General features: G+C 38.4%; 1 protein-coding gene across 1 annotated transcript; it reads left to right on the forward strand.

Annotated features, from left to right (window-relative positions):
- The first annotated feature begins 10,873 nt into the window (after positions 1–10,873).
- On the forward strand, positions 10,874–13,284 carry LOC139902122 (uncharacterized). The gene is made up of 5 exons (XM_071884775.1): positions 10,874–10,888; positions 11,269–11,985; positions 12,084–12,230; positions 12,707–13,231; positions 13,273–13,284. Exons 1-5 carry the CDS (start codon positions 10,874–10,876, stop codon positions 13,282–13,284), a joined length of 1,416 nt encoding a protein of 471 aa, XP_071740876.1.
- The last annotated feature ends 1,858 nt before the right edge of the window (positions 13,285–15,142 follow it).

The raw sequence follows: 15,142 nt of genomic DNA on the forward strand, positions 1-15,142 counted from the left end.
CGACCAAAGTTAATTATGGTCAATGGTGTTTCCGCCAAGGAAGCAAAATATTGGGAGGATTACCAATTCTCCGATGAATCGGATTCCGACGAGAATTCCGATGATGTTATAGAAATTACCCCAACTGAATTTAAAAAGGCAAAAGAAAATAATAAGGGAAAGGGCATAAAAATAGAGAAATCTAATTCCAACCCCGATGAACTTTATATGTATCGTCAACGCCCGAAGTCCTTAAGTTGTAACAATGACCCGGGAACCTCTAAACCACCAGGTTTTTCTAAACCAATGTGGACAACGACGGCTCGTATTAGGGGAACATCATATATCCCTAGAAACTTGGTAAAACGAACCAAAACCGAAGAAGAAGAAACGAGCGAGTCGGAATAAGATAGTTGTATTCGTGTGGTGTAATATATGGAATATAGTGTTCTTATGCTTTATGATATATGTAAAAATTGCTTGTATTAATAAGTATTTTTTTTATGAATCTAACTCTTGTCTATTTTACAGTTTAAAAACACAAAATGGATAGACAACCCAATATTTTAAGAGACCTACCCGGAGACATGATTGATGAAATCTTGTCTAGAGTCGGCCAGAATTCTTCGGCACAACTATTTAAGGCGAGATCAGTTTGTAAGACATTCGAAGAACGTTCCAAGAATGTCTTGGTTTATAAGAGACTTTCGTTTGAAAGATGGGGGATATCACATTGGGAAACCCATAAGTTACGATGTGTTTACTTTGACGCATATATTGCGGGGAACCCAAATGCTATTTTACGCAACGGGTTAAGAAATTATTTTGACTCAATATATCCGAATATTGGACTTCGTGATTTAGAAAAAGCGGCTAACATGCAACATAAAGAAGCATGTTATGCTTACGGATTAGTAATGTTCGCTTCTCACCAAAGTGAGAACAAGAACATCGGGCTACAACTATTAAACAAAACGTTTCCACAAGTGACGGAGTCGGTAATTGGGGTAAGAAATGAGGTTTTTAGATTATTACGGGACTGTTGGACATTACGTAACCCTCGTCCCTTTGATGACGTTACAACACGCTGTCTTATCAACGGCCATAACGGTTATGTTGCACAAGACTAAGGATGGGAAGTAGTCCTAGTAAAACCAGAATGCATGACTTGTTTCTGGACGTATGAATTACGTGTCTTTATTGCCTTTGCTGAACGACTTGTGTACTAGCTAGAATTGTCTTCACAACTATCTTGTATCAAAGTTATTGTGTGCTATATTTCATGCTTTATGTAAAATAAGCGGTATTGTAAGTTTGTAAAATATTGTATAAAAGTTTGAATGCGAAATATTATTATAATCAGTTTTTCATATAGAATTGTAGTAGTTGAATTGTATATTAGCTACTAAGTATGAACTTAACGGGTAGGTACTACCCGAATTTAAACTTATAAAACGCTAATATGAAGAAAAAGCTTTTATAAATGAGTTCATATTATGCTACGAAATACTATTAACTACTCTTAATATTCTGTATGATTAACTTGTTCCATTTAACTATTTTGAAGGAAATGGCACCAACTACTCGACACACCGTGAATATGAATGAAGAGGAATTCCGTACTTTTCTAGCTTCAAACATAGCCGCAGTACAGGCTGCGCTACATACCAACAATAACCTTGGATCTAGCAGTACAGGAAATCGTGTAGGATGCACCTACAAAGAATTCACTGCCTGCAAACCTTTGGAATTTGATGGAACCGAAGGACCGATCGGATTGAAACGGTGGACCGAGAAGGTTGAATCGGTGTTTGCCATAAGTAAGTGTACTGAAGAGGACAAAGTGAAGTACGCTACGCATACCTTCACAGGTTCTGCGTTAACATGGTGGAATACCTATCTAGAGCAAGTGGGACAAGATGATGCGTACGCACTACCGTGGTCAGCATTCAAGCACTTGATGAACGAGAAGTACCGTCCCAGAACTGAGGTCAATAAGCTCAAGACAGAACTTAGAGGGTTACGAACCCAAGGATTTGATATTACCACGTACGAAAGACGATTCACAGAATTGTGCCTATTGTGTCCGGGAGCATTCGAAGATGAGGAAGAGAAGATCGACGCGTTTGTGAAAGGATTACCGGAAAGAATCCAAGAAGATATAAGTTCACACGAGCCCGCCTCCATACAACAGGCATGTAGAATGGCTCACAAACTAGTGAACCAGATTGAAGAAAGAATTAAAGAACAGACTGCTGAAGAGGCCAATGTGAAGCAAGTCAAAAGAAAGTGGGAGGAAAACGGTGATAAGAATCACCAATACAACAACAACAGCAATTACAACAATAATCGCAACAATTATCCCAACAATCGCAACATCAATCGCAACTACAACAAACGGCCCAACAACAACAACAACAACAACAACAACAACAACAGCAACTACAACAATCATCCCAACAACAATAATAACCGCAACAACAACAACAATCAGAAGCAACTATGCCAAAGGTGTGAAAAGAATCACTCGGGGTTCTGCACCAAATTTTGCAACAAGTGTAAAAGAAATGGTCATAGCGCGGCGAAGTGTGAGGTCTACGGACCAGGGGTTAATAGAACGAAAGGAACAAATGGTGTCGGAACGAGTAATGGCGGAGCAAGTAGTGTCGGAGCAAGTTATGCCAATGTAGTTTGTTATAAATGTGGAAAACCAGGCCACATTATTAGAAATTGCCCGAACCAGGAGAACACGAATGGACAAGGCCGTGGAAGAGTTTTCAATATTAATGCGGCAGAGGCACAGGAAGACCCGGAGCTTGTTACGGGTACGTTTCTTATTGACAATAAATCTGCTTACGTTTTATTTGATTCGGGTGCGGATAGAAGCTATATGAGTAGAGATTTTTGTGCTAAATTAAGTTGTCCATTGACGCCTTTGGATAGTAAATTTTTACTCGAATTAGCAAATGGTAAATTAATTTCAGCAGATAATATATGTCGGAATCGAGAAATTAAACTGGTTAGCGAAACATTTAAGATTGATTTGATACCAGTAGAGTTAGGGAGTTTTGATGTGATAATCGGTATGGACTGGTTGAAAGAAGTGAAAGCGGAGATCGTTTGTTACAAAAATGCAATTCGCATTATACGAGAAAAAGGAAAACCCTTAATGGTGTACGGAGAAAAGGGCAACACGAAGCTACATCTTATTAGTAATTTGAAGGCACAAAAACTAATAAGAAAAGGTTGCTATGCTGTTCTAGCACACGTCGAGAAAGTACAAACTGAAGAAAAGAGCATCAATGATGTTCCCATTGCAAAAGAATTTCCCGATGTATTTCCGAAAGAATTACCGGGATTACCCCCACATCGATCCGTTGAATTTCAAATAGATCTTGTACCAGGAGCTGCACCAATAGCTCGTGCTCCTTACAGACTCGCACCCAGCGAGATGAAAGAACTACAAAGCCAATTACAAGAACTTTTAGAGCGTGGTTTCATTCGACCAAGCACATCACCGTGGGGAGCTCCTGTTTTGTTTGTCAAGAAGAAAGATGGTACATTCAGGTTGTGTATCGACTACCGAGAGTTGAACAAACTTACCATCAAGAACCGCTACCCACTACCGAGAATCGATGACTTATTTGATCAACTACAAGGCTCGTCTGTTTATTCAAAGATTGACTTACGTTCCGGGTATCATCAAATGCGGGTGAAAGAAGATGATATTCCAAAGACTGCTTTCAGAACACGTTACGGTCATTACGAGTTTATGGTCATGCCGTTTGGTTTAACTAATGCACCAGCTGTGTTCATGGACCTTATGAACCGAGTGTGTGGACCATACCTTGACAAGTTTGTCATTGTTTTCATTGATGACATACTTATTTACTCAAAGAATGACCAAGAACACAGTGAACATTTGAGAAAGGTGTTAGAAGTATTGAGGAAGGAAGAATTGTACGCTAAGTTTTCAAAGTGTGCATTTTGGTTGGAAGAAGTTCAATTCCTCGGTCACATAGTGAATAAAGAAGGTATTAAGGTGGATCCGGCAAAGATAGAAACTGTTGAAAAGTGGGGAAACCCCGAAAACTCCGAAACACATACGCCAGTTTTTAGGACTAGCTGGTTACTACAGAAGGTTCATCCAAGACTTTTCCAGAATAGCAAAACCCTTGACTGCATTAACGCATAAAGGGAAGAAATTTGAATGGAATGATGAACAAGAGAAAGCGTTTCAGTTATTGAAGAAAAAGCTAACTACGGCACCTATATTGTCATTGCCTGAAGGGAATGATGATTTTGTGATTTATTGTGACGCATCAAAGCAAGGTCTCGGTTGTGTATTAATGCAACGAACGAAGGTGATTGCTTATGCGTCTAGACAATTGAAGATTCACGAACAAAATTATACGACGCATGATTTGGAATTAGGCGCGGTTGTTTTTGCATTAAAGACTTGGAGGCACTACTTATATGGGGTCAAAAGTATTATATATACCGACCACAAAAGTCTTCAACACATATTTAATCAGAAACAACTGAATATGAGGCAGCGTAGGTGGATTGAATTATTGAATGATTACGATTTTGAGATTCGTTACCACCCGGGGAAGGCAAATGTGGTAGCCGATGCCTTGAGCAGGAAGGATAGAGAACCCATTCGAGTAAAATCTATGAATATAATGATTCATAATAACATTACTACTCAAATAAAGGAGGCGCAACAAGGAGTTTTAAAAGAGGGAAATTTAAAGGATGAAATATCCAAAGGATCGGAGAAGCATCTTAATATTCGGGAAGACGGAACCCGGTATAGGGCTGAAAGGATTTGGGTACCAAAATTTGGAGATATGAGAGAAATGGTACTTAGAGAAGCTCATAAAACCAGATACTCAATACATCCTGGAACGGGGAAGATGTACAAGGATCTCAAGAAACATTTTTGGTGGCCGGGTATGAAAGCCGATGTTGCTAAATACGTAGGAGAATGTTTGACGTGTTCTAAGGTCAAAGCTGAGCATCAGAAACCATCAGGCCTACTTCAACAACCCGAAATCCCAGAATGGAAATGGGAAAACATTACCATGGATTTCATCACTAAATTACCAAGGACTGCAAGTGGTTTTGATACTATTTGGGTAATAGTTGATCGTCTCACCAAATCAGCACACTTCCTGCCAATAAGAGAAGATGACAAGATGGAGAAGTTAGCACGACTGTATTTGAAGGAAGTCGTCTCCAGACATGGAATACCAATCTCTATTATCTCTGATAGGGATGGCAGATTTATTTCAAGATTCTGGCAGACATTACAGCAAGCATTAGGAACTCGTCTAGACATGAGTACTGCCTATCATCCACAAACTGATGGGCAGAGCGAAAGGACGATACAAACGCTTGAAGACATGCTACGAGCATGTGTTATTGATTTCGGAAACAGTTGGGATCGACATCTACCGTTAGCAGAATTTTCCTACAACAACAGCTACCATTCAAGCATTGAGATGGCGCCGTTTGAAGCACTTTATGGTAGAAAGTGCAGGTCTCCGATTTGTTGGAGCGAGGTGGGGGATAGACAGATTACGGGTCCGGAGATTATACAAGAAACTACCGAGAAGATCATCCAAATTCAACAATGGTTGAAAACCGCCCAAAGTCGACAAAAGAGCTACGCTGACATTAAAAGAAAAGATATAGAATTTGAAATTGGAGAGATGGTCATGCTTAAAGTTTCACCTTGGAAAGGCGTTGTTCGATTTGGTAAACGAGGGAAATTAAATCCAAGGTATATTGGACCATTCAAGATTATTGATCGTGTCGGACCAGTAGCTTACCGACTTGAGTTACCTCAACAACTCGCGGCTGTACATAACACTTTCCACGTCTCGAATTTGAAGAAATGTTTTGCTAAAGAAGATCTCACTATTCCGTTAGATGAAATCCAAATCAACGAAAAACTCCAATTCATCGAAGAACCCGTCGAAATAATGGATCGTGAGGTTAAAAGACTTAAGCAAAACAAGATACCAATTGTTAAGGTTCGATGGAATGCTCGTAGAGGACCCGAGTTCACCTGGGAGCGTGAAGATCAGATGAAGAAGAAATACCCGCATCTATTTCCAGAAGATTCGTCAACACCTTCAACAGCTTAAAATTTCGGGACGAAATTTATTTAACGGGTAGGTACTGTAGTGACCCGAACTTTTCCATGTTTATATATATTAATTGAGATTGATGTTTACATGATTAAATGTTTCCAACATGTTAAGCAATCAAACTTGTTAAGACTTGATTAATTGAAATAGGTTTCATATAGACAATTGACCACCCAAGTTGACCGGTGATTCACGAACGTTAAAACTTGTAAAAAACTAAATGATGACATATATATGGTTATATATATAGTTAACATGATATTATGATAAGTAAACATATCATTAATTATATTAACAATGAACTACATATGTAAAAACAAAACTACTAACTTAATGATTTTGAAACGAGACATATATGTAACGTTTATCGTTGTAACGACATTTAATGTATATATATCATATTAAGAGATATTCGTACATCATAATATCATGATAATATAATAATTTAAAATCTCTTTTGTTATTATAAACATTGGGTTAACAACATTTAACAAGATCGTTAACCTAAAGGTTTCAAAACAACACTTACATGTAACGACTAACGATGACTTAACGACTCAGTTAAAATGTATATACATGTAGTGTTTTAATATGTATTTATACACTTTTGAAAGACTTCAATACACTTATCAAAATACTTCTACTTAACAAAAATGCTTACAATTACATTCTCGTTCAGTTTCATCAACAATTCTACTCGTATGCACCCGTATTCGTACTCGTACAATACACAGCTTTTAGATGTATGTACTATTGGTATATACACTCCAATGATCAGCTCTTAGCAGCCCATGTGAGTCACCTAACACATGTGGGAACCATCATTTGGCAACTAGCATGAAATATCTCATAAGATTACAAAAATATGAGTAATCATTCATGACTTATTTACATGAAAACAAAATTACATATCCTTTATATCTAATCCATACACCAACGACCAAAAACACCTACAAACACTTTAATTCTTCAATTTTCTTCATCTAATTGAACTCTCTCAAGTTCTATCTTCAAGTTCTAAGTGTTCTTCATAAATTCCAAAAGTTCTAGTTTCATAAAATCAAGAATACTTTCAAGTTTGCTAGCTCACTTCCAATCTTGTAAGGTGATCATCCAACCTCAAGAAATCTTTGTTTATTACAGTAGGTTATCATTCTAATACAAGGTAATAATCATATTCAAACTTTGGTTCAATTTCTATAACTATAACAATCTTATTTCAAGTGATGATCTTACTTGAACTTGTTTTCGTGTCATGATTTTGCTTCAAGAACTTTGAGCCATCCAAGGATCCATTGAAGCTAGATCCATTTTTCTCTTTTCCAGTAGGTTCATCCAAGGAACTTAAGGTAGTAATGATGTTCATAACATCATTCGATTCATACATATAAAGCTATCTTATTCGAAGGTTTAAACTTGTAATCACTAGAACATAGTTTAGTTAATTCTAAACTTGTTCGCAAACAAAAGTTAATCCTTCTAACTTGACTTTTAAAATCAACTAAACACATGTTCTATATCTATATGATATGCTAACTTAATGATTTAAAACCTGGAAACACGAAAAACACCGTAAAACCGGATTTACGCCGTCGTAGTAACACCGCGGGCTGTTTTGGGTTAGTTAATTAAAAACTATGATAAACTTTGATTTAAAAGTTGTTATTCTGAGAAAATGATTTTTATTATGAACATGAAACTATATCCAAAAATTATGGTTAAACTCAAAGTGGAAGTATGTTTTCTAAAATGGTCATCTAGACGTCGTTCTTTCGACTGAAATGACTACCTTTACAAAAACGACTTGTAACTTATTTTTCCGACTAGAAACCTATACTTTTTTTGTTTAGATTCATAAAATAGAGTTCAATATGAAACCATAGCAATTTGATTCACTCAAAACGGATTTAAAATGAAGAAGTTATGGGTAAAACAAGATTGGATAATTTTTCTCATTTTAGCTACGTGAAAATTGGTAACAAATCTATTCCAACCATAACTTAATCAACTTGTATTATATATTATGTAATCTTGAGATACCATAGACACGTATACAATGTTTCGACCTATCATGTCGACACATCTATATATATTTCGGAACAACCATAGACACTCTATATGTGAATGTTGGAGTTAGCTATACAGGGTTGAGGTTGATTCCAAAATATATATAGTTTGAGTTGTGATCAATACTGAGATACGTATACACTGGGTCGTGGATTGATTCAAGATAATATTTATTGATTTATTTCTGTACATCTAACTGTGGACAACTAGTTGTAGGTTACTAACGAGGACAGCTGACTTAATAAACTTAAAACATCAAAATATATTAAAAGTGTTGTAAATATATTTTGAACATACTTTGATATATATGTATATATTGTTATAGGTTCGTGAATCAACCAGTGGCCAAGTCTTACTTCCCGACGAAGTAAAAATCTGTGAAAGTGAGTTATAGTCCCACTTTTAAAATCTAATATTTTTGGGATGAGAATACATGCAGGTTTTATAAATGATTTACAAAATAGACACAAGTACGTGAAACTACATTCTATGGTTGAATTATCGAAATCGAATATGCCCCTTTTTATTAAGTCTGGTAATCTAAGAATTAGGAAACAGACACCCTAATTGACGCGAATCCTAAAGATAGATCTATTGGGCCTAACAAACCCCATCCAAAGTACCGGATGCTTTAGTACTTCGAAATTTATATCATATCCGAAGGGTGTCCCGGAATGATGGGGATATTCTTATATATGCATCTTGTTATTGTCGGTTACCAGGTGTTCACCATATGAATGATTTTTATCTCTATGTATGGGATATGTTTTGAAATATGAAATCTTGTGGTCTATTGTTACGATTTGATATATATAGGTTAAACCTATAACTCACCAACATTTTTGTTGACGTTTTAAGCATGTTTATTCTCAGGTGATTATTAAGAGCTTCCGCTGTCGCATACTTAAATAAGGACAAGATTTGGAGTCCATGCTTGTATGATATTGTGTAAAAACTGCATTCAAGAAACTTATTTTGTTGTAACATATTTGTATTGTAAACCATTATGTAATGGTCGTGTGTAAACAGGATATTTTAGATTATCATTATTTGATAATCTACATAAAGCTTTTTAAACCTTTATTAATGAAATAAAGGTTATGGTTTGTTTAAAAATGAATGCAGTCTTTGAAAAACGTCTCATATAGAGGTCAAAACCTCGCAACGAAATCAATTAATATGGAACGTTTTTAATCAATAAGAACGGGACATTTCATGGTCGCAGCGTGGCCTTCAACTGTTTCTGAATTTCGGGTTGTTACACTTTCTTTTAAGCTTTTAATGTTTATACTCGGGATGTGAATACACACCGTTGAAATAGATTTTACAACGAGACACAATTTTAAACTACGTAATGCATGAGTTCGGACCAAAAACCATTAGCTCGAATGTGTTAAATACTTTCTAAGCGTGAATCATATGGATAGATCTGTTGGATTTGACGAACTCCACCCTGCATATTGGGGTGCGATATTACTTCGTAAACTGTACACTTGGTCAGTATATACGTGATAGAGTAAAGGAAGTCGCGTAGTTCTAAACTATTCGCAATAGTTAAGCTTCATAATTCGAGTGCTCAGGAAATGCGTACACTTTTATGGTTGATAACTATCGTGGTTTACAAGATTTGAACTTTGATACATTTACTGTCTATAAAAGATTAGAACTTTGACATAGTTATGTTCTACAATGATCTAAACTTTGACATTTTGCTGTCTACGAACTTTTGAACTACGAAACTTTTATGGTCTATCTTTATTAATGTTGTGATACTAAACATATAACTCACCAACCATTGTGTTGACCTTTTAACATGTCTTATTCTCAAGTACTACATGGTTTGCTTTCGCTGTTTGCTAGAGGTTGCATGCTTGCATAGCTGGAGTTCAGCTTTTGTTTCAAACACTATTATTCGCATTTTACATTTACTACTTATGTTTTACAAGTGTAATTCGTGGTCTTTTAAATTACTTACTTATTTTGGAAACTTTTGGAAAATAAATGCGAATACTTTTGAAAAACGTCTTATATAAAGAACGTAACCGTTATGTTGTGGGACCAAATGGTAATATGTTGTCAAATTGAATTTGACGGGGTGTTTCATGGACACCTTCGTTATATGCACTTCTAAAAGAACAAAAAATAATAATTTGAATAGTATATGTAGTCTTAACAAGAAAACAATTCACTTAGCTTAAAAAAATGGGTCAATCACCAAAATACCCATTTTTTTGGACTTTTCTGAGCTGGTACCCAAAAAAAAAAACCTTGACAAAATGCCCGCGCAAGGCGCAAGAGACCTTGCGACCTTGCGACTTGCGTCCTTGCGCCTTGCGTCCTTGCGTCCTTGTGTTAAAAAATTAGGTCAAATATAGAAATCAGACACCACATACACACACACACCCCGACACTCAGCTCTTGCGACCACTTTGCGACCGACGGCGATTACAAAGAACCTTGCACTTGCGACCCCCTTGCGACTCGTCTACCCTTGCGAACTTTCTTCTGAGACTCACCACATCACCACCACCACCACCACCACCATCGCCAGCACCACCGCCATCAGTACATCTCACCACCATTACCATCACCGCCTCCATTAGCATCACCATCACCACCACGATTGAGAAAAAGGAAGAGAAAAAAAACCGACAAAAAACGTGATCAAGATGTCACAAGAACAGGTAAGTGTTTCCTTTCAACTATCTCCGTTCGATTACTCCATTTCTATGTCGAAAATGATATATAATTTTTGTTGCACACCAAGTGTTCGATGAAATGCTTCAACGAGCTTGGTGATGCAAAACTCACTTATAGTGTTGCTAGATTTGTTAAAGTTACAGTATTTGGAAGCTAACATTTTATAAAAACTGGAACACGATTGTTTTAGGGCTTAAAACTAGAATCTGGTATAGGCGCAAGGAAAGTCTTGCGTCCTTGCGTTTGTCCGTAGTAGCTGGCGCAAGGCACGTATTGCGTCCTTGCGCCTGTGTGATAAACGAGACTCAAGGTGCGACTTGCGTCCTTGCGCCTGTATTTTTTTCTGAAAAACTGTCTGTTTCAGGGATATGTTGAGGCGAAGTTGACGATGAAGAATATGCTGAATATTATACCTCAACTAAAGGCATCAATGACTGAGAATCAACAAAAAAATTTTAGGGGAACTTGTTTTGGTCCTTGGCTAGATCTTTCTTACACCGGCAATGATCCGGGCTTTGTACATGCAATGCTCCAAAGAAAGAGTGAGCGACCGATAGGAATAGATGAAAAGTACCCTGCTGATGATGAGGAAATATGGTTTAGTTTCCGTCCGAATTTCAAAATTAGATTTAGTAGGCGGGAATTTTGTCTCATCACGGGGTTTAAGTTTAGTCGTCGCACGGACATGGCACATTACATTCCCAGAAGTTATGATGTAGAAACACCACCGATTAGACGACGTTGTTTCCCAAATCGTAAAGATAATTCAAACATTACAATTACCGATATCCAAAAGCTTTTATATGATGGTGCTGATTTTGTGGTTAGTGATGATGATGTCGTGCGACTAGCCATTATTTTGATTGTGGAGAGAGCGTTTATGGGTAAGCAAGGGATTCATGTGGTGAGCAAAAAATACCTATGGCTAGTCGAAGACTTTGCTAAATTGAATGACTACCCGTGGGGTAATCGTATTTGGGATGCCACTTACCCCGTAGTTAAAGATGGATTTCAAGCTCGGGAAAGTCAGTTAGAGGTGGGAAAGGGTTATACTTTGGTCGGTTTTATGTGGTCATTTAAGGTAAAAATAAACAAGTTTGGTAGATTTGGTTAATACCTCAACATTTGAATCGTATATTATTTTTTTATGCGTCCTTATTTATTTAACTAATTTTGTAGATTTGGATTCTCGAGGCATATCGACGAACAATTAAAAGTTTTGCCCACAAGACAGACAAAAATGGAGTACCGAGGGCCTTATTTTGGAAACGTTCATCGGCTGAGACTTTTTCAGTCACTGATTACCTGCATCTACTAAACGTTATGGTAAGTGTTGTTTTTAACATAAAAGTTTTGTTGGTGCTGGAAGAATACAGAGTAAGGATTTAGGATAAAATGGGTTCTGTGATGGGCGCAAGATATATCTTGCGTCCTTGCGTGACCAAGGCGCAAGGTTCGTTCTTGCGACCTTGCGCCTGCACCTTACGTCATATGGCCAACGCAAGAGTAGTCTTGCGTCATCAGTAATTAGGCGCAAGGACGCAAGACCAACCTTGCGCTTGGTTACTGATGACGCAACACGCAAGGTTCACGGCTTGCGTGTTTGTTTACGGGACGCAAAGTTTGTCCTTGGGTCCTTGCGCCTTCAGCTAACATCTTATGGTCAACGCAAGAGTAGTCTTGCGTCATCATTTACGAGGCGCAAGGTTGGTATTGCGTCCTTGCGCCTCGTTGTGATGAAGACGCAAGATTTATCTTGCGTCCTTGCGCCTTTGGATTTAACTTTTGCTGCTGTTGTACAGGATGATTGTCCGAAGAATAAACGACCTTTTCATACTCTGCATCCCACTGATGTTGAGAGTGGATGTCAATGGTGGTTAAAAAGTTGCCAATACTTTGATGGGACGGAAGTGGATGAGGAAGTTGAAGAACCTGTTGAAGATGAACCTGTCAATGAGGAACATGGTGGTGGAGAACAGTCTCAATCTCAATCTCAATCTCAGTCTCAATCTCAGACTCAATCAAACTTATCTACTGATGCAAAGGAATTATACATGTCTTTGGTGAAACGGATGGATAGGCAAGAGAAGGAGCTACAAGAGTGTAGAACGCAAATAAATGATCACGAGAGACGTATATCTGAACAAGAGAAACGAATATCAGAACAAGAGCAAAATCAAGATGAGGAGTTACTTGGTCGATCCTTCTCTGACAATGAAAACGACAAATCAGCTCAACGGATTAGACGTGGAATGAGAGATCGACGACCAACGCGTGTACTAAGCTCCCCTTTCACAACACCGGGATACAGAAAACCAATCGAGAAGGTATATCTTTAATTACAATTTTTTTTACCTTAAACTTGCAGTTTTGTCATTAATTATCGAGAATAAACAGGCTGTGTTTGTTAAAAGTAGGCGCAAGGTCATGTCTTGCGTCCTTGCGCTTGTTTTGCCAAACAGGCGCAAGGTATGGTCTTGCGACCTTGCGCCTATGTTACATAAATGGCGCAAGGTCATACCTTGCGTCCTTGCGTATGTCGCAAGGGTTATCTTGCGCCCTTGCGCCTTTTTTCCTGACTTTCTATAATTCACAGCTGTCAGATGATGTTGCTCGCAAAGTGAAAAGGCTAAGGGTGTCTGAGGCTGAGGAGGTTGTTAATCTCGATACTGAAGAACAGGGTGTTGTTGAAGAAGAACCCCACCCTATTGTTGAAGAAGATGTTGTTGCTCCGATTATGAAAAAGCGTAAACGGTCGCAAAAGGATTGGGTTAATGACGAGGAAATTTGGTCGATGGTAGACAGGCTAGTGAATGATCAAGGAACTCTACTACCACCACCACCCAATGCTTGGAGAGACGGTAGAAAGCACGTTGGGCCTGCAAAAGATCCGAAGAGTATGGTGGATAGTAAGCAAGAAACGCGGTGCATGTTCATTTTTCAGAACGAAAATTTTATATACCTCACACCTGAGTTTTGGATCAGGTTACTTGGTCTTGGATATTCCGGATACTTGGAAAACTTAGTAAGTTGCTCGCTTATTTGTTTCCATTCTTGGAAAACTAAGTAAGTTTCATGCTTATTTGTTTTATCACAATTGTAGCATATTGATGGATGGGCTACACTTATGTTGAGATATCGTCAGAGGGTTCTCCCCCGAGCAAGCCAGTATTCCACTCCTATTATCCCGACCGACTCGTTTGCATGTAGTTCTCGATGGACTGTCATGCCATTGGGTTTCCTTTCTAGGCTTGCAGCGTTTCAGTCCTATTATGATGATACACAAAGGGAGGAAGAGAAACGGAAAGAAGCGGAGAAAAGAGGAGAAGTAGCAATCACAGGGGAGAATCCACCTGATTATATGTATTTGATTGGATTAGGGGATGGTAGTGATGAGCTATATCCATCCTGGGCCTATTGTGATAAGGTATGTTTTAATTCCCAATACAAATTTTAGGTTTTGAAGTGTTCTGGAACAGGCGCAAGGTTAAGTCTTGCGTTCTTGCGCCTGGTGTTTTAGGTTGGACGCAAGGTTGTCCTTGCGCCCTATAGTCTTACGTCCTTGCTTCCATTCTGCAGGCGCAAGGTATGGTCTTGCGTCCTTGCGCCTATTACAGTTTAGCTAATATTGTGTATGTTTTTTGCAGATTTTGATCCCCGTTCACTTTTACGATGCTCAACACTTTATTCTGATTGTGTTGAACTTGGAGGAACAGGCGCAAGGTTCTTGCGCCTGCGTCTTTGCGTCTGGTGTTTTGAGGTGTTCTGGCACGGGCGCAAGGTTCAGTCTTGCGACCTTGCGTTTCTTTAGTACTGGCGCAAGGTGTGACTTGCGTCTTTGCGCCTGGTGTTTTAGGTTTGACGCAAGGTTGTCCCTGCGTCCTTGCGCCTGTTGTTTCTGGTTGACGCAAGGTTGTCCTTGCGTCCTTACGCCCTATAGTCTTGCGTCCTTGCTTCCATTCTGCAGGCGCAAGGTATGGTCTTGCGTCCTTGCGCCTATTACAGTTTAGCTAATATTGTGTATGTTTTTTGCAGATTTTGATCCCCGTTCACTTTTCCGATGCTCAACACTTTATTCTGATTATGTTGAACTTGGAGGAACAGAAGATATTGGTGTACGATAGTTTGCCCGGTCATGTTGATCAAGAAATTGTCAAGCTCACCAAAGATCTGGGAGATCAATTGCCTGTATACTTAAGAGCAATTGATTACTTTAACCAAAAGCAAGACTCCCAGAT

This window comes from Rutidosis leptorrhynchoides, chromosome 3 (assembly GCF_046630445.1).
Source record: "Rutidosis leptorrhynchoides isolate AG116_Rl617_1_P2 chromosome 3, CSIRO_AGI_Rlap_v1, whole genome shotgun sequence".
Taxonomy (NCBI): Eukaryota; Viridiplantae; Streptophyta; class Magnoliopsida; order Asterales; family Asteraceae; genus Rutidosis; species Rutidosis leptorrhynchoides.